At 38.6% G+C, this 25,129-nt stretch overlaps 1 protein-coding gene across 1 annotated transcript in view; it reads right to left on the bottom strand.

The window, feature by feature from the left end:
- Positions 1–820: 820 nt before the first annotated feature.
- Positions 821–25,129, bottom strand: part of AIFM2 (apoptosis inducing factor mitochondria associated 2) — a 189,110-nt gene continuing 164,801 nt past the window's right edge. The window contains exons 6-8 of the mRNA XM_044055662.1: positions 24,676–24,784; positions 19,910–20,062; positions 821–1,113 (exon numbers count right to left, since the gene is read on the bottom strand). Coding sequence (XP_043911597.1) covers positions 821–1,113; positions 19,910–20,062; positions 24,676–24,784 — 555 coding nt within the window. The remainder of the gene's footprint in view (positions 1,114–19,909; positions 20,063–24,675; positions 24,785–25,129) is intronic.

The raw sequence follows: 25,129 nt of genomic DNA, 5'->3' as shown, positions 1-25,129 counted from the left end.
AAAGAGAGGCATGCCTAAACTAGATGAGAGCCCTATAGTTAATTTGTTCCTACCTGGGAAGCTCCATCGTTCTTCTGTTCCCATGGAGCCAAGAGATGGGTGGTGGGGTGTGGTGTACCTTTGAGTCTTGAAGAGTTGCCTGCCTGTGGAGTTCCTAATTCCTGCAGCAGCTCCTTCAAGCTTGACAATGCAATCCCAAGCTATTGGGACACAGTTCAAAGGCAGGAGGGATGATGGACCTTAGAACATCAGAGTGTTTTTATTCACAGTGGTTGCAAAGAATGGTTTTCTTGACAACAGTGATGCAGGAGAAGGGAAGGACTAATTTGTTGGTTATCCTCTGAAATGATCTAGTATGTGGAACTTGGCCAGTTTGTTTCCCCAGCAATCCTCATTTACCATCGGTGATTTTTATGAAGCAATATGGCACACTGGCATTAAAACAGCATAACCAATGTTTTCATTTATAAAAAATAAAGCTCTCTCTCGCCAGATAAAAGTTGTCATGTTTTCATTTGTTGCTTTAATGATTCCACTTAGTCTTCCTTGGGCGACAAATTTAGTTCAAATGGAAGCTTTGAGGCATCTTCAAATGAAAACCTTAGGCTTTATTTGGAAAATGAATCAAAATGCACCTGCCTTTGTAGCACAGGCTAATTTTGCACCTCATACTAGCAGGTACTTGGGTTTTGGAATCCTTCTTTAAATCTGTACATAGTGAATTTGCTACACCGCAACTTGCTTTATAATTTGTACTATTTACTTATGTAGTGATTATCTTCTGTACGTAGTATACCAAACTATTACTGTAAACTGATTTTTATTGTATAGTTGTGTGCGAAAAGGGTCGATCAGCGAGCTCACTTATCCAGTTATCAAATTTTAAAAAATAAAATAACAGTTTTACTGTACCTGTTTTGTAAGGTTTTAGTGTCGTTCCTGTCAAACTTTTAACAATGTTGTCCACTGCGATTTTTGCATGTAAACCAGCATGATATGCCATTTTGGGTTCCTTGACATTAGCACAGTCACCAATAGCATAGATATTGGAAAATCCTTCAACCTGGAGATAATCATTGACTTTCAGTGCTCCATCAGTTGCTAACTTATCATCTGTGTGAAAAAATATAATATAAATGAAATGCCTTTGAGTTTACTTCCTTACCTTTTAGTTACACTCCTTACCTTTTAGTTACACTCTCTCTGGGGATCTAAACATACATTAATCTACAGAACACAAAAAAGGTCTGACTTTATGCAATATATAGAGTTTTGTAAAGTGTTTGCTACATGTCGAGGAGAACACACTTGGCAAAGTATGATCATCTGAAGAAGTAAACAACATAAATTTTACCTCCACACAACAATTCAAAATGGACCCCAAATTTCACCTTGCTGGAAATTGGCATTGTAAAGTAAGTTTTACCAAAACCATGGCAATCCAGTGTAATTTTGATCAGCTACTACTTTTACTGAAACTGGGTTAGATAATTTTTTTTCCTGTGGGGGACGAGTCCTGGTCATCCTTCAATATAAGGGGCTATGCCTCTGTACCCCTGCTCATATTTGAGGTCAGTACAATGTGGAAGAGGAAGAGGAAACTCCTCATTCAGCCATCCAATCAAAGGAGTCTACATTTCTGGCTATATAATATGTCTTCTTAGTAAAACTTGAATGTCTGCAGCCTTTCTTCCCAAACGTACATTGTAAAAGGGGTCTGCCCAGCTTCCCAGTGAAAAAAACAAGCAAAGTAAGTAAAAATAATTAACAAAAGTCTAAAATCTCCCCTATTCATGCTGACCTGACATCAATATCCCCCTTACTGGATTCTTACTTGCCCATCTGTTTCCTAGCAATGGGAATCGGAGTTCTGCTTTGTCAAGATCTGTCCTAAGAAGCAGTCATGCTTGCAAATATTGGAGGACATTGCGCTTTCACTAACATCCTGGCAATGATAGCATTTTTTGGGGGTGTTGCTCCCTAATCCTGCCCCTTGGTGGGGGGTGGTCTAGCGGCATCACTATGGGAATTTTCATTTCCCTCCATTTGGAAGTGCGCACTCTTGTGTACTTATTTAGGGCCACTGCCACAAGATGGCTTAATGAGCTATAAGCATGCCCTTAGGATGTCCACTGCAATGCCACCCCTCCTGTGAGGCATTGTGGCTGTGTACATTCTGCACTGCCCACCTCCCCCACCCAGGACAGATATGACCATCTTCTCCTGCCAGCACTGTCAAGTGTCTGAGCCGCTAATTAAACACTGGTCACCTAGACTGTAGTCCGAACTTTATCCCTCCATGCCATCACCGCTGGCTTCAAAATGTGTCACCAACTTGACATGAACTCTGTAGCTCAAAATCTTTTTGAAGCACTAAGTACCAATTTTAAAGGCCCCATAAAATAATCTGCACAAATCCTATCTTTCAGAATGCCTGGAAAACTAACGTCTGTACTATTTTCCAGCTTGACTTTACTGTCCAGTGTATTATGACTAGTTAGCTGCTACACAATTACATTAATTTCCTTTAATATGTGGAGCTCTGGGCACACACTGTTCCTGTAAAAGCCACAGATAGAATTGTTTGCAGAAGTGACATAACTTGTAGGACTAGAATTGTTTGCAGAAGTGAAATAACTTGTAGGACAACAATGGATGACACAGCAAAGCAGATACTGAATTTAGTAACATTTGTTAATAAGATAATGCACTCTGCCCTACAGCACATGACTATGAAACGGATTAACAAATCATTTTACCAGCTAAATTTGAAATGCGAGTGTTTACTACTATCTTCTCATGCAGTTGTGTTAAAACAATTTTTTTAGAACTATGTACATCAGTGTTGACACAACCTAAATGTATATTCACTGTAAATCTTATTTTGTGCAGGTAAGAAACTCTTCAAATCAATGAAAAAAAGGTATCTGTTGCAAGGGGAGTTAGTAACTACCCCTAGTGTGAACTTTACAAAAATCATTACTTTATTATTTTCAGTTTGAGGCTACTCCATTTCTGAGAAACAAAAATCAGTCTGAGGGACAGAATAAGGCATTTTTTAAGATGCTGCAATCTGAAGGGTACATTCTTTAGCACTACATTTTAACTTACTAACATTACTGCAAAGTACAAACATGAAGAAATTGTCCATCAAACTAACCTGTCTGAGCAAAGTGAAAAAAAAAGCACTCCACTTTTGAACACCTAGAAGGAGCCCAGAATACTGCATGGAAAATCTCTGTTACTCTACTGGAGAGCATTTTTATTAGTTTTATTAATTGCTGCTTCCTTATTATATAATTCACAGTTACATTAAAAGCAAAGACTCAAGACATTTTCAACAAATCGCTTTCATGGGCACTTTAGGTCATACTTTATACCAATATTCTATTGCTTCACGTTGAGGCATTCAGCTATACCTTAACCTCTCCAACTAATTGGTGTCCTTTAACAATGCTTTTAGTCATTTGGAATTCAGACAGGGGCGCATCAAAGCCTAGAACCAAAAGGTGTCATGGGGCATGTATTATATATCTTTTCAACGGAGGCCTGAGCAAAAAATCTCATTACATACAAATGAATAAGCCAACAGTAAAAATATACTTTTAAACATGACCATTTTTATTAATGTACAAACTAATTTTGAATCAAGGTCAAACTTATACATTCATATTGCAAAGCTTTCACCAGACATATTCTTCAAACTTCAGATATTTTTTACACTCTGTATCATATAAAGATGTTAACACTCCCTTAATGTAATTCTAACCAGTTAAATTTATTTTATCTAATTTTTACTGAATTTGGTAAATGGGGTAGAGCACTGATTCAAGTGGACCTACGTCAGTCTCTGCCCAGACAAATCTAAATGACAGTAGACAAGCAAGTTAAGAAGAAATATGAATACAAATATTTTGTGTGAGGATAGCAATTAATAACATTAATAATAAAGTACACAGAACAGGGGAGAGTAAAAAGGGATGGTTACAGTAAGGAGGGAGGAAGAAGAGAGTTAACTAGTGAAGGGATATGCCTCAAAGTGTAAAAGGTAGGAAAATTAAGGTGAGGGCACAAATAAATTATCTATCCACACTATATACAATGTGGAAGAGGCTTCCATATTGGTATAGGGAAGAGACTTCCATATTGGTGTAGGGAAGAGACTTCCATATTGGTGTAGGGAAGAGACTTCCATATTGGTGTAGGGAAGAGACTTCCATATTGGTGTAGGGAAGAGACTTCCATATTGGTGTAGGGAAGAGACTTCCATATTGGTGTAGGGAAATAATGCGGAAGAGGCAACAGTACCTGTCTGGTGAAGAGGAAAGCAAGAGATTAGGTGACGTATCCACACAGAAGGCACTTGCAAATTCACTCAGACTTGAGATGATTTTTAAATAGAGCATGAAATGATGGGTACAAGGTGAGGTCTTTAAGATTTGTAGGGAGGGATTCCAGAGTTTGGAACCTAGGATGAAGGATGCATGGTTACTGCAATGAAGTCTGGTTCTGGGACATTGAAGAAATGGACTAGTGTGTTTAAGATGTCAAACTGTAACTGGGGTTGCCTGAAGTGAATGGAGGCATTCTACCTAATACACTGTAATAAATAAATGAATGATCATCTCTTAAAGTTTTTACCTGCTGGGTTCCTCCTTAACCTGGAACAATGACAAATGAAGTGTTATCCAAATGCTTAATTAAAAAAATGGGATAAATATATAGATGACGATGGGGCTTCCCAGCACAATGAAGGTTTTATATGTTGAAGACAGGTATGTCAAAGAATGTACCACCACTGTTCTAGTACGGTAATTATACAGTGTAGCATAGTGAGGGTTGTTCCTTTTGAATAAGCCAGAAAGTTCAGTCTGCATAGCAGTGAATGTCCCCTTTAATGAAATTAACCCAGAAACAAGCGAAGATGTTGGAGACCATGAAGAACAGCTACACATGAGTACTCTGGCATTTGGCACAGAGGACTAATAATCAAACTAAATAATTTCTGTTCACCCTTTGTTGACCAGGTTAGCCTCTCTGACATTTATTCGACTAGGAGAAATTTGACCAGGGAATCTATGAACATCCCCTATTCATTTTAATAAGCGCCATGGGATCTTTTACAAACACTTGAGCTGCCACCGACTCAATCACATGGGACCTCTGTTTAATGTTTTGTTTGCACCCCTTATACTGTATTGCAGTGTGAGCAGTACATCTACCTGGTGCGGGAATAGATCTCACAGCCTTCTGCACCAAGGGAGAGAGTGATACCTTCCGAGTCAGTGACACTACTGACATGGTGCCTTGTTGCACAGCAGATTCAACACCTCCGAGTTTGAAAAAGTCCAGGGAGGACTCAAATGGGAGTTATGTACAACAGAAAAATGAAAGAAGGCAATACACAAGGTGTCCCTATGAGGGAAGGGTCCTAACCTTTCACAGGACAGGCCAAATGGCTTTGTTACTGCCTTAACAGAAGGTGAAGTTGTTTTGTTGTTCCCATTCTTGGACTGGAAATGGGAAGATATCTAGTCTGCTCTTTAGAGGTTTCTGTTAAGTACCATCTTACTTGTGCCAGATATGCTGCAGAGTCCCGTTTATAATGCTAATATGTGCCATGTTAAAAATATATACATCTTTGACACTCAATATTGCACTTTTGTTATTTAAACATTGTATCCAGACATGTTGCCTCCTTTCTTATTGTACCATTTTTATGTTATATATGTTTTTTAAATATGTTCTTATACTATATAATGAAAGTGCAATATTGTGTTCTAAAGAAGTAAATAGTTTTTACCACAGAATAATTTAATATATCTATATGTTATATAATGTTTGTGTACCTAAATGTGATATACATAAGCACATGCAATTGTTTTATAGGTATACTTAGAAACTGTATGGCAGCAGGGTGTAATACAAAACTGTGCAGGTTGAATGAGCAGAATTAATGAATATTCATAAGGTTATGTTTTATTCATGAGAAGGTTAATTGATTGAGCATTCCCATTGGATCTCTCACCACATCCATAAAACCTTATCTTAGGCCTTCCTCTTTTCCTGTTAGCTGGTAGCTTCATCCTTAGCATCTTTTTCCCAATATACTCAGCATCCCTCCTCAGCACCTGTCCAAACCAACGTAATTGTGCCTCTCTGGCTTTGTCTCCAAACCTTCCAACCTGGGCTGACCCTCTAATATACTTATTCCTAATCCTGTCCACCCTCGTCACACCCAGTGCAAATCTTAACATCTTTAATTCTGTCACATCCAGCTCAAACACTTGCCTTTATGTCAATGCCACTGTCTCCAACCCATATAACATAGCTGGTCTCACTACCCTCTTGTAGACCTTCCCTTTCACTCTTACAGGTACTCGTCTGTCATAAATCACTCCTGACACTCTTCTCCACCCACTCCATCCTGCCTGTACTCTCTTCTTCACCTCTCTTCCACACTCACCGTTACTCTGAACTATTGACCCCAAGTATTTAAACTCACCCACCTTTGCCACCTCTACTCCTTGCATCCTCACCATTCCTCTATCCTCCCTCTCATTCACACATATATATTCTGTCTTAGTCCTGCTGACCTTCATTCCTCTTCTCTCTAGAGCATATCTCCATCTCTCCAGGGTCTCCTCCACCTGTTCCCTACTCTCACTACAGATCACAATGTCATCTGCAAACATCATAGTCCACAGGGACTCCTGTCTGATCTCGTCTGTCAACCTGTCCATCACCATTGCAAATATGAAAGGGCTCAGAGCTGATCCTTGATGTAACCTCACCTCCACCTTAAACGCATCCATCATTCCCCACCGCAGACCTCACTGCTGTCCCCCTACCCTCGTACATATCCTGTACCACTCTTACATACTTTTCTGACACTCCTGACTTCCTCATACAATACCACAACTCCTCTCTAGGCACCCTGTCATATGCTTTCTCTAAGTCTACAATAACATAATGCAACTCCTTCTGACATTCTCTGTACTTCTCCATCAACACTCTCAGAGCAAAGATCACATCTGTAGTGCTCTTTCCCGGCATGAAACAATACTGCTGATCTCTAATCATGATGTCCCTTCTTAACCTTGCTTCCACTACTCTTTCTCATAACTTCATGCTGTGACTGATCAATTTAATCCCTCTGTAGTTACTTCAGCTCTGCACATCACCCTTATTCTTAAAAATTGGTACCAAAACACTTTTTCTCCATTCCTCAGGCATCCTCTCACTTTCCAAGATTTCATTAAACAATCTAGTTAAAAACTTCACTGCCATTTCACCTAAACACCTCCATGCTTCCACAGGTATGTCATCTGGACCAACAGCCTTTCCGTTCTTCATTCTCTTCATAGCTATCCTTACTTCCTCCTTGCTAATCCATTGTACTTCATGATTCACTATCCCTACATCATCCAACCTTCTCTCCCTCTCATTCTCTTCATTCATCAACCCCTCAAAGTACTCTTTCCATCTCCTCAACACACTCTCCTCGCTTGTGAGTATGTTTCCCTCATTATCCACTTAACCTGTGTGTAAAATAGTTTTAACCCCAGGGGCTCATTTTTATTGGTTTTCTATTAAAAGTTATTTTTTGAAAGTAAGCATTTGCAGTGAGCTATGGTCCTTTTTAGCGTATATCTAGTACATTTTAAGCCTAGCCAATCTCTATCAAACATTAGATTCAAATACTGTACCTGCTGTATGTGAGGTAAACACCTTAACCATTATGCCATCCCCCACCCCTGTAGTAATACCCACTTGCTAACCAAGTAGGCCCACTCGACACAGTCCTTTTCCAGCAGTGAGCCAGGAGCAATGTCTGGTTAAGTGACTTGCTCAAGGCCACACAGGAGGCAAATGAGGGCTGAGGGCATCAAACCCCCATATCACAGCCTTAACCCGCAGCACCAACTGCCAGATTGTTTATTAATGTATTGGCATTTTTGGTATTCTTTATTAACGGACCATTGATGCAAGATATTAAGAACGCAAAAACTATTAAAAAAAAAAAATCAGCCTCCCGACCACTTACCCTACTTTGTCACAAATACAAAGGAGACTTCCATACAGCAGCCACTAGAATGCAATACCTCCTAATATACGGTTTGTTTTGTATTTTTTTTAAATATTTTGCAATGAGGAAAGTGCATATCACCAGTTCCCATTTGAATGAGATCTCGTGCACAAAGCTTCTTGCTTTTTTGACCTATCTGTGCATTTGCTCAAGTTAGACTTTGCTTAATCTACATGATAACCTGTTATCTTCATTGACTAAATGACATCTTCCTTATTACTCCAGCAGAAATAATTCCTTCATTTGTATAACCTTATTTTTCTCTCTTATTTCTGCACTTGTATACACTACTGGATTTGCATCATGTTCCTTATACAATGTTATTAATTCTCTAGTATCTACACTGGGAGACAGAAAGCTGTTAACAGAGGAAATATGTTTATAAGCATAACTCACGTTACCTGTAGTCTCATCCATTATAAGCCACTTAAAGCTTGCATTAAGAAAATTGCTGCAGGGTAGGCCATCTACTAATGGATCATCTAAAAACTACATGTACTGAACACAGTCAATTTCTAATCTTAATACTTAATCAGTGTTTATCTTCTTTCTTATCTAACCAAACCTAACTTTAGCGTAGAAGTTAACTAAGGGAAATAGTACAATTAATCTCTCAGCAAGTACAAGATTAAACTATCTTTTAATAGCTTTTATAATAACTTCATATCTATGGTACACACTTCATGGAGGTTTAACTACGAAATTTGACAATACGTTTTTCAGCTCAACATTTACAGAAAGTATGGAAGCTTTCAAGATGTCTACATATTGACTAACAGCTTAGTTCTAGATCTCCTAGTGAGAAAACAAAAAACTCAGCAGCGAAAGCCAGTGGACTTATATTTCTGGGTAAATTTCCAGGAAAAAGAAATACAGAGGACCTGAAAGAAAATCAGCTACACAACGTGAGGAAAAAATACTGACTGGAAAGAGTATTGCGGCTGTTCAGCAAAAAGCAGGGCAAGCTCCAGATATGCCTTCCAGTAACCTAGAGGAAAGTATAAGACAGTTGCACACAGACCTGATTAAAGTAAAGGAAACTCATGGAGTATATTAATTTAAATAAAAAAAAGGCAAGAAAAAATGGAAGAAGCTTTAAACAGATATTCAGATGAGGTGATAAAACTGCAAAAATCAGAGGTTGAAATGAGGAAAAGTGTGGCTGAATATGAAACTGTTCAAGAACAGATGTTTCAAAAAGTAATAGAATTAAAGGACAGATCACAGATTTTCTGCTGCACCAGGGAACTTGGAAGGAACAGACTGTATTAATTTTCTGAATGCACAAATAAGCAACTGCACCAGAGAACCTGGAAGGAACAGACTATATTAATTTTTATGAAAGCACAAATAAGCAACTAGACTAGTATTGCACAGCAGTTGTTAACTGAAAGGGCACATTGTGTGCGTACTCCAAACCTGGCTGTGAGAGAGCAAGCTAAATATTCAATAGTAAAGATGCAAACCTACCAGCAGAAGGAGCTGATTCTGACAAAACTGTAGCAGAAAGGCAAAGTACTAAAAGTAAGAGACAGCAGAGTCTTTGTGGGGAATGATTATTCACTGTATACCAGGCATAAGAGGAGAAAATGTATTCCCCTATTCAGGAAATGTCGAGATGCAGGCATGAGATTCAAACTGCTGTACCCACCTATCTTCAAAATATTCTTTTCTGGAGGGACAAAATCATTTTTGATGCAGTACATGCTAAGGAGGAAATACAAAAGTTAACCAACAAAATGTGAGCTGTGAAATAGGAGATTCTGCTTCTTGCTCTTCTGGTAATAAAGACCACAGAGTGAGACTGTGCCAGTGAAACCTCCTGTGTTTCAATGGAAAATGCTTTACAGAAGGGAAAAAGCACAAGAGTTGACTAGAAAAAATGAGAATAAGTTGGAAATGAAGCAGATACAGGATTTGGGAGATGGAGATGAACAGGAATAAACCCAGTAACTTGGGAATTGACAAATGTGGGAATACAAAGCAATAATAAAAGTTGTAAAACATGACATAGGAAAATCTGGAAATGTTGACTTTTGACTTAATCTTGTAGGGGACTCTGAAACATATGCACTATTTCATGTCAAGTGGAAAAATATGGAAATCAAGAAAAGATACAATTAGAAATGTTTATGGAAGAATTAAATATGCCAAGGTTAGAGGTAAATGAGGCTCAATTACAGGATAGGAGGAGATGACTTTAAAAAAAAAATGGTGATGTATAATCAATCCACAGGAAAATCCCCAGGAATAGATGGTACTCCTGTGGAATTTGACAGCTAGGAGGGAAAACTTATAAAGATCTGGAAATTGGTGTTTAACAGTATTTTAAGAGGGGGGAGAAGTTCCAACATCCTGGAAGAAAGCAATGGCGGCTGTAATACTTAGAGAGTAAAGACCCATCAGATCCCACTTCATAAAGTCCCATTTCAATACTAAACCATGATTATAAAGTGTTTATAGAATGGCAAAAATGATGCCAAAATTGATAGATATGGATAAATGTGGTTTTGTAGATGGAGGCAAACATTTGACAGAATACGGATGATCCAGAGGGAAGCAGAATATCAGAAATAGCATTGTTGGTGAGTCTTGATGTAGAGAAAGCATTTGACACAATAAGCTTGGACTTCATGAGCAGGGCAATGGAAGCATTTGCATTCTATGACACAATAATAAGGTTAATTACGGGGATATATGAGGGATCTGAGGCAAAAATTCATTTCTGCTTGAGCAGAGGAATCAGGCAGATGTGTCTTCTTTCCCCTTTATTATTTGCATTATATTTAGAACCACTGCCACTTAAAATAAGGGACTCAGAAATTCAAGAATATAGTTGGTGTGGTAGTCAAGAAAAGCTGGCTCTATATTTGCAGATGATATTATTGATAAAACCAGAAAGGACAATTCAGTGTTGTGGAGCATTTTGAGACAGTTTCACATCTTTACAGGATACAAACTTAATGAAGCTAAAACAAAGGCAATAGCTGTAAATTAGTTGAGTGCATTCAACTGGTTTCCCTGCCTGTTTGCTGCTTGTTTCTAGTGTTTGTTTGGTTCTGTAAATTATGTACCTACACACTAATTGGTTCACCAATATTCATATTTATGGGGACATGATAAAAATGAAGTACTTTTGGAGTATGGAGTAAAAATTATTCCAGTGTGGCAGCTAAGGATATGTGGGAAGAGATGGAATAAAAGATAACACAAAAACTGAGAAATTGGAAGCTCTGTTTTATATGGATAGTAAGATACAAGCAGTTAAAATGTTTAGTGCTTTTAGTCTTCTACACAGATCAGGCATATTTTTATCAACTAGATGAGAAGTTATGGCTAGCAATTAATAAAGAGCTGAAGGATTTTATCTGGGAGGGGAAGAGGGCAGCAGTCAAGTAGGATAAGTTGATTCTTCCGATAAAACAAGGCAGTTTGGGATTACTCAATTTTGAAGAGTACTTCACAGCTATACAGCTAAGGCTACTATATATAGCACAAACAGAAACCTATAATTCAAAGTGGAAAGGGATGATGAAATGGGGGGGGGGGCTATAGAAACAAGGAGCGACTGGGATTTTGGATGCAGATCTTTAAGGAGAATAACAATAATCATACAGAATATTATATTTATAAGAAGCAGAAAGTATTCCAAGAACTAAGCCAACGCGGTAATGAAGAAAGGAGATTCTGCTGATAGGGATGACTGCAATTAAGGATACAGACAAAAGGCAAGATGGGTTGGAATTTATTGGAGAAAACTGGCAAAAGAACCAAGCTATTAGAGAATGAAATGCAATAGAATGGGGAAGAGACCAAGAATTTATCTGGACTGCTTGTTTCAGTATAGCTTTTTTGGAGATGTAACTTGAGAAGCCACTTGGCAACTGTTGACTTGTCTCAATTATTTACTTATTTATTTCTAGTCCGATTACTGGGGAAGTCCACTGGGCCCAAATGTGCCCATTTTCTGTGGATGCCCGGGGAGAAAAGCTCCGTAATACAGTAAAGATACAAAAGTATAAAAGGTACAGTATATAGTACAGTTTACAAATATGTACATTCAGTATCAAACATGATCAACAAAGTTCACTGCGATCAATCTAAGGGTTATATTGTACTGATTAATTTGGACATACATTCTTAAATTTGAAGTACAATTCTTAGTCTCCAATTTCTCCTGACAGTACTACTTGTGACAGATCTGTCTGTTAATCTTCCCTGGGCTTTAAAACAGGTTTTTACACAAACACAGGTGATGATTTTTTTTATATTACTTTGTTTTTCCCTCAGAAATTCATACAAGACATTGGCTCAGTTGCTTAGCTAACTACTTCATCTTCACGTGGCTTCTTACTTATTCTAATAGAATTTTGGTTTCTGCTGATTTTTTTCACCAGGTTTCCTTTACTTTGAAAATTTCAGACATGACTAATATAGCCAAAGAAAGCAATTTGCTCTTCAACATTCTGCACGTTAACAACTCTGCTGATAAAAGAATGGGTGCCTAAAATGGAGAATTCTGACATCCCAAGATTGGTAACCATGACCGCTTTTGTTACAGTTCTTTCTTATGCAGTTCCTCGTTGGACAGCCCCTTTCCTCTGACTGTAGATAGTGCTGAATTCCTGACTTTTGTATTGTAGACCAGTGTTTGGTACAACATCAGGTATTTCCTGCCTTGAGAATTTAGACTTTAATTTACTAATGTCACCTGCACTTGTTACATTAGTCAGTCTGATTATTTCAGGGACTTTGGAACAATGACCTTTGCATATGAGATACATGGCTTCTTTGAACAGGACTAAACTGCTTCCCATTGTACTGAGGATCTGGTTACTTTGCATGCCAGATGGCAATGTTGAGAAGACAAAGGTAACAAAGGGTGGGAACAAAGATGTGAGGACTGAGAAATAATGGAAAAAAAAAAAGATGACATAGCTGTAATTTGTCTTTCGTGCAGAAATGTCTAAAGCCCATGCTACCCCTGTAGTGCCATTTTTATGCAAGGTCCAGCTAATGGATCTCCCAACTTAAACAAAACAAATCCAGCACCAGACCACATCCAGGTGGCTATGCTCAATGCCAGGAGTCTAAATAGCAAAGTGCATGGTTTTAAAGCTCCACTGCATTTGAAGCATATACATGTATGAGTAATTACAGAAAGCTGGTTTAAAAGTGCAGAAAGCACACCCATCTATACCTGGATTCTGTGCCTACCATACAGTATGATCCAATGGTAATTGCAGTGGTATGCCACATTTGCTAAACATCACATTACCTTGAGGCAGGTATCTACTGTTCCAATCACAACATGTCGCAGACCCCTCCCCTGCTCCCCAAAAACCACGCTGGGTCCCTAAGCACATTGGATGAACTTCATATTAACAGGAATGTCATTATCCTAGAAGATTTTAATTACCAAATAAACTGGGACACCTACACCTCTCAAATGTAGGTCACAGAAAAATTCCTGGATTTCATAAACAAAGAACTCCCTGGAACAAACTGTCAAAGAACCCACTAGAACACAAGTATTTTTGACCTGGGTCTTACCAATATGGCATCAACACGTACCATCTCCACAGGGAGAAGGGGAGGTAAAAAGGAGGGTTACTAGTGGAGATTGGTGCATGGGCATAACTAGAGACTTAAAGTGAGTTTTTAGTGCAGTCTTGAAGTGATTGCAAGAAGGTAGTGTGGTTATAGAGGGGCAGATTGTTCCATAATCTGGATATGATGCAGGACAATAGTGCTTCTCCTGCTGAGTTCTTGGGTTTGGTCACTAGAAGTAGATTTATGTTGCTGGAGTGTAGTCTAGTGGAGCAGTAGGGGCTAGAGAAAGTTTTGAAGGGATGGGACTTTAACAGGATGGTTTACTAACTTGTGGGCAAGGGAGAGTTGATTCAGGTGAAGAAGTTGAGGGAGTTCAAACCAGTCAAGTTCTCTTAAGTGAGATACAATGATGGCTGCAATAAGATGCACCAGTGGCAAACTTAGCAATTTTATTGTAACAAGTCTTGAGCTTGTTTAGGTCTGTTTATCTAAGGTAGGTAAGTATAGGAGAGGCAGAGAGTAAAGTGGAGATTAGATGGGAATTGGCAGCAGAAATTCTGACTGTCTTGGTGAGGAACTGTTTGTTTATGTGCAATGCACCTAGTTTTTTGTGAAACTTTTTTGTGGTAAGAGAAATGCGAGTGTCAAATCTAAGATTGCTATCAATTTCAACACCAAGTAGTTTGGTGTGTTCTGACACCTGACATGAAAATTAACCCTTTAGTCTCATAATTCATACTGTTGAATGTGTGTTACAATACACTATTTAAAAACATTATATTTAAAGCTAAACCTTGTCAAATAAGAATGTTGTTTTGACAACAGTATGAATTGTGAGACTGAAGGGTTAATTTTCATGTCAGATTTGTGCTAGTTGTTTCCCTCTGCCCAGTTAGATGCATTTGTGTATTATTTAAAAGTTTGCCTTGTCCTACAGCTTTGTCTGAAGAAGTTTACACTGTTCTAAACTAAAGCGCTTACATCTTTTATATTTTTTCTACATTAAAAACTTTTGTTTTACATCATCGTGCTTTGGATTTTGTGCTTGTTGGAACCTAATCTGCGTATTATTTAAAAGTTTGCCTTGTCCTACAGCTTTGTCTGAAGAAGTTTACACTGTTCTAAACGAAAGCGCTTACATCTTTTATATTTTTTCTACATTAAAAACTTTTGTTTTACATCATCGTGCTTTGGATTTTGTGCTTGTTGGAACCTGATCTGCCAGACCTTTTTACATTTTGTGGTTTGCTTTTGACTTTTGGTTCTACAGGATGTTAGTTGCGAGAGGGAACAGTATTAGGCAGATTTTTAGGTGAGGCATTGGTAATGCTAGGACAAGGATTAGGGTTTAAATATAACAGGTGATTGGTAGTACGGTTGGTGTATTGGGATGGTGATTGTGATGGTATGACAAGTGTAATTACTATGAAAGCTCTCAGCTGGATGAACAGAATCATGCTAACAGTATGTGTGTAACTTGAGTAGTTGCTGAGACAGTTAAGTTGTTTACAACATATTACACACTTAATAGTTATCATGTTCAGTATGGCTTATAAAATCCAGCTTTAGACCTAGAACCTAAAGAATACAGCCACTATAAAAAAAACTGTTTGTTCTGAAGAGTTTGCCATTTATATTTCTTTAGTAAAGCCTATGTTTCCAGAGATATGAATATTTATTTGAAACGGGAGGACATAATTTGATTCTATCAAAAAAAGCTTGCGTTCAGACTTTTAGAACTCCATTGGAGAGAATGACTTAAATATAGTCAAAAACTGGTAACCTTTTCCGTAAAAATCCCCAAATTGTCAGATGCAGACATCACAATATTCAAAGACTTCAAAAGTACTAACCTTCTACAGTTTTATGACGAAGTCTCAAAATTCAGGGTTAACTGTATTATTCATACTCGCCTAGATAAATACATTGATCTGGAATTCTCTACCAGATCCAAACAAAATGGGAAAATCAAGAATAAATCAGAGTGGTGCTCCACTCGTATAAATAAAAAAATACAACTTAAACTATACAGCAAAACAAAACAAAAAATCCTCAAATCAAGATTAACATTAAGACGTTATTGAAGGAACTGAAAAACACTATTAGGTAAACAAAGGCATCCCATGAACGTAGACAAGCATCAGAAGAAAAAAGCAATTTTTAGTTTTTTAGTTATGTTAAGAAACTGAGGAATAACACCAAACATTGCTCAGAACTTATTCAAAATGGAACTACCTACTTGGATCCATTAGAGGTCGCCAACATACTAGCTAACACATTTAGTGCAATTTTCACCCATAAAACAAAACAAAGCCCACACATTGCACAAGAATCTCAAACCACCCCTTCATAACCAAAGAATACTTGCTAAAGGCACTCTCAAAAATGAGAAATACATCCTCCATGAAACCTGATAATACATATGAATGCCTGTTAAAATGTACAAAAAGCACACTAGCGGTCCTGCTGCTAAAGCTATTCAATCTGAGTTTTAACCACTGTTTTTTGTCCCTGACCTGCTGTAAAGCCACTTCATAAGTGTGGTCCCACCATTGCTCCTGGAAATGACAGACCCTTTAGCCAGATGAGTCTCATCTTCAAAACCGTGTAACCTATCATAAATTACCTAATTAACTATGATATCAAAGATTTATAAGACTTGACCCCAGCAGTTTGTCTCTAAGGGGAAATGCAATCTAATGAATCTGGTGAACTTGGGTTACCAAGCTGTGGACAATGGTCATGCTGTCCATACAGCAAGCCTCAGCCTGGCTAATGCATCTGATGCCGTACCAAATCCTAATGTAATAAACAAGCTGAATGAGTTTCAAACTGAACCCTGTGTAGGTAGGTGAATAGTAAATTGGCTGAACCCTGTGTAGTTAGGTGAATAATAAATTGGCTGAACCCTGTGTAGTTAGGTGAATAATAAATTGGCTGAACCCTGTGTAGTTAGGTGAATAATAAATTGGCTGAGGGACAGAAACCACTTAGTAAAGGTGGCAGGTGCATCCATGGTGAACATGAAGGTGACCAGTTGTGTTCCTCAGGGCTCCATGCTGAGACCTCTGTGATTCTGCATTTACTTCATAGATTTCTTAATTACAAATGGGGACCTCTGGTGACTGCAAACTTAGTGTCATCCTTAAGCCCCTCTCGGATAAGCAGTAGCCCCAACTTTAACTCATACATGTCAATAATTGGTACTCAAAAAAAATGTATAAAACTAAATGCTAAAAAGTGCAATACTGTTGCAGTTGGTAAACAACCCAGTCATCTATCTTATAATACAGACAACACTCCACTTCAAAATGAAAGTATTGTGACACACCTTGGAATATAGGTAGATAATTCCCTCATCTTAGACAATCCTGTTGCAGCATGGGTTAGGAAATCCTTTTACCTGGTACAGCCAATTGCAAAGGGCATCTCAGTCCAAGAAAGTCCTTACCACCTCTCTATTCACATTGATCAGATCTATCATCAAATAAAGTTTCCCCTTTGGGATGTAACTTTCAGCAGATGAAGCAACTGGAAAGACCTCAGACGTTTCTCACTAAAAAGATCATAGGCTAAAAGATGAGCAACTAGGAGAGGCTGGATGCACTGTCCATGTATTTAATACCCTATAGAGTCCTCATTGCGATCTGTGACTTGTCTTTGGGCTATTAGGGATCAAGGAGTCCATGACTTCCTCTACCTCCATAAATCAAACAGTCTCACTAACAGAAGAGCCACAGATTTAAACTAGCATCGGCAAGTAAAACAGGGCAGAGAGGCAAATTCATCATGCAAAACCTCCCTTTTCTCTACAACAAACTTCCACTTTAAATTAACCAGTGCAACACACTTCCTTCAAAATGGAATTAGGCAACTGGATGGGTATTCAAATGCACCCCTAGCATGACTGGTGTGCTGCCCTTTGAAAAAAGTAAGGCCTAAGGGGGTTACTGGCAATGCATAAGTATCCACGGCAGCTAGCTGCCTTGCTTCTGCAAGAGTAAAATGTGTTGTGTGGTGTATTTTATTGTTACAAGATGTAAAATAAATGAAGACAACTAAAGTCTTGTTGGAAGGATTGTATTATAATAAAATGGAAGTACAGATAGAAATGATACAAAGTTATTTTTCCAAATCTGCAAGTAGCACATACAGCTGCCAGAATAATACAAACCAAAGACATGAATACTCCCATTGCTATTTGGATGAAAAACAGATCATTCAGTAGTACTTTAAGTGATGATACAACTGTAAAAATGTCTTATGTTGGGATGAAATATCCACACTGAAAAAACAATCTAGTGCACACACTTAAAACAGGAAAATGTGTTCATAGGCCATGTGCGACTAAGACTGATGCTGGGTAGGAGATCTGCTAATGTGATACAGAGCATGACTGCAAACTCTGAATAAAACACAACTCTGCTGCTGTTCCAAATAATAAGTCACTTTGTTTGAAACAACTTATTATTTAGAACAACATTAGCATCATACTTCAGAAGGAATCATCATTGTTTTTGTTTAATGAAATAAAACCCAGCTGTTCAGAATCTATACTGCTAGTTTCTTAACTATTAATTTAATGTTATAAATGCAAGTGAACATGTGATGCAAAATGTCATAAAGCAATAAATCACATAGCTCGGGGTCCATTCATCCTAAGAAAGAAAGATTTAGCAAAATTCGAACTGACCAAAAATATTTCATTAAACTGTGGAGACGGGAATAATTTACATGCACGTGAATGTATGTGCAAGAGTGCATGAGTGTGAGTGAATGCACTTACAACTGCATATAACTTGCTCCAAAAGTTTATGGAGCTCAGGGTACATTACATTTTCTAGCAGATTCTTGTACGTCCACACAGTTGGGCAAAACATTTTTGATCTTTTGGCATGCTGCCAAATGAGAGATCAGTCACTTATGCTGTCTTTTAAGTTTCTGTTCTTAAAATAATGTTGCATTTAATGCTAAAAGGTCACAATCTGAAACTTTGAAGAAAATTAAGGCTATGAGCTACAAATGAGCTTCATTGTGAAGTCCTGAGTTTGGTTCTCTAAGCACCCATTTACATACTGCATAACTTGAGGAAAGTGATTTGACCAGATGGTGTGGTCCCAGTTTACCCCTGAAAGGAGGTACTTGTTCCTAATGGGTCTACCCAGTTAACAATGAAAAAAATGCACATTTGTAATGAAGACAAAACTCATCAGAACGTATGTAAGAGTTAATCGTATTCTGTAACAAAGTTACTATAGCAATGCATCATATACCGCTGAAGAATGATGTAACTGTAGGTTAGGATTAGTTTCTTCAGCACAAACATTCTAAAAAAAATAAATATACATTTTTCTCCTCCTTAATATTTCACTAGAGACCCATGTCTGAAAACGTGCTCCAAGAAACCTGTTTTTGCATGTAGATAGGGGTATAGTCACACATCTGATATTTGAAGCAAACCAAAACTACCAGGGTTGTGACCTTAGCATTTCTAGATGTCAAATGAACCATGTAAAAAAAAATGAATGACCGTTAATGTGTCAGGTGATAAAGAAATGTAAAGGGAGGAGTTGCCAGGACTTCCCCTTACATTCTACAGTATGCAGAAGGTTCATTTACTTTTATAATTACATTTTTTACCAAATGTATACTTTACAAGGAAGGCATCTGTTAAAATTATAGCATGTGATTTGGCATAACAGACTATAAAGTTTTAAAGTGTAGCAGTACCAAAAAAAAAAAATCAAATAACAATTGGCAGTCTCAGGGGTTCAACAGATAGCAGACTCGCCTTTGGTACAGAAGTCTGTGGTAGATCAGTTGATGAAACTGCTGTGCAGTATAAGGGGGTGCTGCACTCCTGAGTGCACTGTTATTTTGGATAAGATAGTAAACCGAGGCCCCATCTGCTTGAGTTGGTGGTAACTCAGGTGGATGTAATACATTCCATGGCACCTATCAAAAGGAGTAGGGGAAGTTCCATAATACCACCTCAGGTCTCTTCCGAAAAAAGACTACTAGCCTAGTGGGACTAACCTGGTCATCAAAAGATAAATAAATAAAATGTCTGTGAACTAGCTCATGACACTGTAGTTCTGATAAACCTGCAGGTAGTGTAATAGCTGTCGCAGGCAGTGTATTAGCTGTCGCACTATCACGGAGCAGTAAATGGAAATGACAAGAATCTTGTGCCGAGAAGAAAGTGTGAATGATTTCCACTGTAATGCTGTGGAAGAAATATTACAACAATGCAAACATATTACTTACGGAATGCATTCCTGTATGCATCTGAGTTTATTTTTATCCCAGTGCAGCAGATAACGAGATTTGCAGTCACCTCTTGGCCCTTGTCTGTCACCACAGTGACATTCTCCTGGGTTTTGTTCAGAGCAAGTTGGTTTAGGTTGGTCACTTTATGTCCTGTTAAAGAAAGAAACAGGAAAAAACATTGGGTGATGAAGACTCATTCACTAGTTGTTATTACCTGCTTAGTACAGTTGAAGGCACACGCAGTCTGTACTGGCAAACAAGGAACATAAGTTTGGTAGAAAGTCCTGGATGAAATGCCAACCCATTACAGATTGCTGACCATTCTCTGGGAAAATACAGTTGCCGTCATCATCTCCTTTCGGCTTATCCTGGTTAGGGGTCACTACAGCAGAACAAAGGTCCGCAGAATGATTAGCAGTGGAGTTTTACAGTGCTGAGTTGCTAGCCTGGCACCCAACCTTCCACAGAAGGCACACACATGCACACAATCACAGCTAGGGCCAATTGAATGTATCTAATCCACCTACAGCATGTCTTTGGGATGTGGGAGGAAACTGGAGCACCCGGAGGAAACCCACGCTACCACAGAGAGGACATTCAGACTTCACACAGAAGGCACCCCAGCCAAGAATTGAACTAGAGAACCTCTTGCTGTGAGGTGGGAATGCTAACCACTGCACCACCATGGCCGCCCATGGGAAAATACAGTTGCTGTAAATATTCTAAATAAAAACTGAATGTGCATGTATAGAATGTGATAAGAGGATTTAAGGTGAACCTAATGACTTAAACTGCCTTGAACCTTCTTCAGCCCAATGGTGCACAGGGATAAAACTCTGACTGCTCACAGGATGACATGTCTGACTAGTGACATTGGCTATGGAGGGAACCTGGTAGGGGAAGATGGGAGGGAGTATGCAATGCTGACTTGTTCATCCTGGGGAGAAGGAAGCATTACTAACAGCCAGATGATCTCCTCACTAGAAGCAGTGTGCTGGTTGGTTGGCAGGTTGCTTATGCGAGTAGGTGTGCATGCACTTCCCAAAGACAGCCACAGCAGAACATGAAAGGCTGCTTTGAGGAGGATGAGCTGGGGCCCAGTAATGGGTACCCATGTTCTCAATCTATTCATCAGCCCCAGATGTGGGTTTGGTACAGCCCAAGGGAGCCTAAGGTAAGTCCTGTAGACTCAGTGAATGAGGACAGTATATGATGGCATCTGATAGTCATCTGCAGGAAGTGGGGGCAGGGAAAGAAAACTGTGTTGAACCCAACCTGAATTTCTAGAGTCGAAGCTGTATCTATGCTTGACTGCAGCTCAATTAGTAAAGATGAATAAAGCTGTTGGCGTGATACTGGCCCAGGGATTTATTATTGACAAGCAGACAAGCCAGCTGGGAAGGTCAGATGAAGTGTCTAAAAGTATGTTTTGCCATTTCAATGAGGGAACAGAATGGCCTTCTCTCCGTGGGAAGGCAAGAAATTAAAAAAAATCTGTAGTTATCATCGACGCATAGATCAGACACACCTGTGGCACTGCACCTTGGAGGAGCATGAGGAGACACGGATCCCACAGTCATATCCCTAGGGTGATGGCACCTGCATCAAGGTACTCCATGGGACAGGTGTACTTGCATCAAGGTAATCCATGGAAGAGGTGCACCTGCATCAAGGTACTCCATGGGAGGGGTGTTTTAGTAGTTGGAGGAAGGTACCCATTGAAAGACCGTCGTGGGTGCTATACCAAGAAGAAGCACAGACACTAAGGATGCCATAAAAAAAATATTGACAGAAATGATTTTCTACTATTCTACTGGTGTCTTTAGTGATTTAGAATTGCAAGAACAGCCAGGCTGTCAGAAATAAAATTAGAAAGGGAAGTTCTGAGAGACCTGTGGGCAATGTGGTGATGTGCAGGGAGCTGTTGTACAATGCAGCATGTTTAGCTACAAACTTAGACAAATACATCTTAAGGGCTGCAGCTCCCTCTCTAATCATGTACTGGTTTATTTTATTTTAATGTGTTGACCAGGGTTTATCACTCAGATGTCATACTTGTATTATATGGTGTCAACAGTAAGAGGTTCTGTGATAGTAGCTAAACAGTCTTCAATCTCTATTCAGAAATTCTCTTGTCTATTGTGGGGAGATGTTGTAGAAGTAAGTTAGCATTTCTCACAGTGCTGTACTATACTGGTGTCTGGAAGAGGGTCTGTTGTGACAGCAGTCCTCACTGAATGCCCGACTACAGTAACCCATGGAAAGACAGTAAATGAAGAGGCTGTTAAACTGGATATGTGGTGAAGGTATTCTTTGAGAAGGATGTCTAATGTCACAGAGCTGCTTCAGTTTATTAACTGGTGAAAGTCTTGAGTTGCATTTAAAAAGCAGAAAATGTTATTAAATCCATCACACATTTGTCACTAAAATATATACACCAACTTAATGTCTTGTTTGAGCAGAAATTACATTAAAAGACTTGGAAATCTATTTGCAATCTCTTTCAAAAACATTAAATATTACTACTGGTCTAGGATGGTTTACAGTTTTTCCTAGACACTGAAATAGTTTTTACCTTTTTGCCAAATATAGATGAGTTGGTTAGGGTACCATAAATTAAGCTGAAATCTAAAATACAAATCTATCACATATTTAATCAGAAAATTCAACATCTATAAACTTTGGCACCCAATACAAATCCTACCTCTACTTATAGCTTATATTTTTATGTTATAATAATGTAAATAATTTTTTTTGTACATTTGCTTTTGCAATATCCTACAATATTTTTTATTAACTTTGTATTAATTGTTAATTTTTGTTTTAACTTGTTTTGAATTTCTGTACAGGGAGCTTTTCTCCCTGAGCCTCCATTGAAAAAGGGCTCATCTCACCCCAATGGACTTTCCCGGTTAACAAACTGCAAATAAAAATAAAAAATGTACAGGTGAACAACATAGTCAACCTGATTTTCTTTGTTGTTCAGTATTACAAGCGCTTTTGTCTTTCAAGTATCCCTGTTGCAATGTTTTCTTTGCTTTTAACCCATAATAACTTAAATAAAAACACCCCACTCTCGACATTCTTTCACTTCCTTTCAACAGTTTCTTCTTCTAGCTGCCACATTTTTCATTTTTAAGATAATTTTTTAGTATGTTCCTCTCGGCCCGAGTTCCTAAGATTCACTGTGCACTCAGGACAACAGAAACCATTCCAATCTTTATGCTCACCTTGGTCTCGTGTCACCTCTTCTGATGCAGTACATCAGCTACCTGAGCACCATGCTATTTGTGCTCATCTGGGCTGTTATGAGCATCTCACAGTAAACAAAAAAACTACTGGAGTATATTGTATTTATTATCAGTGTTGTGCAAACCAATGCCAATTCAACTCATAATTTCTTATGAGTAGATAACCCCAACCTCTTTCCAGGTCTCCATGGATCTTGCAAACCATGATTCTCTTGTAGTGCTCTAAATACTGTATGGTTTCAAGGTCTTGTTCAGGTTTGTTAACTTAATACTTTGATTACATGCTTCTCTACTTTAGGTCTATTGTTTCTTTTTCTTTTTTTTCTTATTTTTTAAAATATGGTCACTGTTGATGTCAAGTCCCTACATCATATAGAAAAACAGGAAAATGAGGGGTTACGGATGGATGGAAATGTGCTCCCCAAGCAACCAACCAAACCATTGCCAAGCTCTGCCTTGCTGTTGCTGTATCCTGAGTATTTCTATAGAGCCCAACTGTGTGATCTCTGTGACCCTTCACAGTGCAATCCTCTAGACTTTTATGAGGGGCTTTGCAGTTACTTAATGCTGGGATAGAATGAGACAAAATGGTTTGGTGCTGAAAGCCCTCATTCTGTATCCTGTAAAAAAATCCCTATCCTTGTGGCAAAGTGTAACGACACTGGTGTGTGTTGCCTGCATCTGCATGTCACATTCTGGGGATATGTCATTCCCCTTTCCCCAAAATGGAGCATGGCAGGCTTATGGTCTCCACCAGACATCATACAGGCCATGATAAACCCCACATTCTTCCCCCAGGGCAAGTGAGTAGTCTGCAAGCTCTTCATCTATTCCTCATCCAGCCATTCTTTCTAGGGCCTGAACCCAGGCCTCTTGCATTACAGATGGATGCCATCACTCCGCATGAATGAGATTAATTATAACTATGTATTTTTGATATTAGCAAAAACAGCTGTTCCACCCTAGATGTTCACTGGTTAGTGGTAAATTCCCTACATTGCTTTCAGGATGTCCTGCCTAATGTGAATACTACAATAACTTTTACGAAACACCCACTGAAGAATTACATAACTTATGACAATTCAGTGCCCTATACCACCGGTCATCACACAGACCCTGTGCTACAAACTTTGATAACATATTTCCAGACATGAAAGCAATGTTAATTGCTAGCTAAACTAAGTAGTGAAGCTAGAAATCTGGGCTTCAATTACATCAACACATAATTTATAACAAGTTAGTTAATTCCACTTATTTTATTTTAACAGTTTTGCCAGCTAAGCCCACTGGACACAAGTATCCTTCTAAAAGGGAAACTTGGGAGCATTATCTAGATAAGTGACTTGCTGAGAGTTGCTCAGTAGGCACAAATGGAGATGGATGGAATGAAACCCACTACCCTTGACTGCTAAGTGCAGTTGTCTTGGATCATTCTGGAAAAAAGGCATATTTTGCAGTAAGTCTTTTCTAGACAGTAACATTTAAAGAAATAAGGACACAGACTAGCAATACCTAATAATAGGTGTACCCCTTTATTCAACAGAATGTCTTTTATTGCACTTCGGACACGAGGCTGCATCTCAGCGTCTGACAAATCTTCATGCGAGTGAATGATGGTCACCTGATGTGAAAAAGAAAGCACAACATATCAAAAACAATACCATCAGTGGCTATCATCTCAACTACATTACAGGTGATCTGAAGCATAATTAAAAAAAAATGTTCGACATAAATGTATACAGCATGGAGTTGGATAAGATTAGAAGTTTTGAAGAGTCTCCGTTTGTTTTCCTTATTGGGATTAATGCTCAATATTCTTCACAGCTGGCCTTGTTCCAAATAATCACTTCTTTAGCAATGGTCACAACCACACTGCTGATAACAAGCCACGAGGGCCCTTGTTAATGAGTCATTGTATTTCTGGCTGTCCCTATGCACCCTCCTTAACAGGGACAGTGAAAGTGGT

The sequence above is a fragment of the Protopterus annectens genome, chromosome 14.part0 (assembly GCF_019279795.1).
Source record: "Protopterus annectens isolate FY-2018-M chromosome 14.part0, PAN1.0, whole genome shotgun sequence".
Taxonomy (NCBI): domain Eukaryota; kingdom Metazoa; phylum Chordata; order Ceratodontiformes; family Protopteridae; genus Protopterus; species Protopterus annectens.
This window is presented reverse-complemented; position numbering and strand designations above follow the sequence as displayed.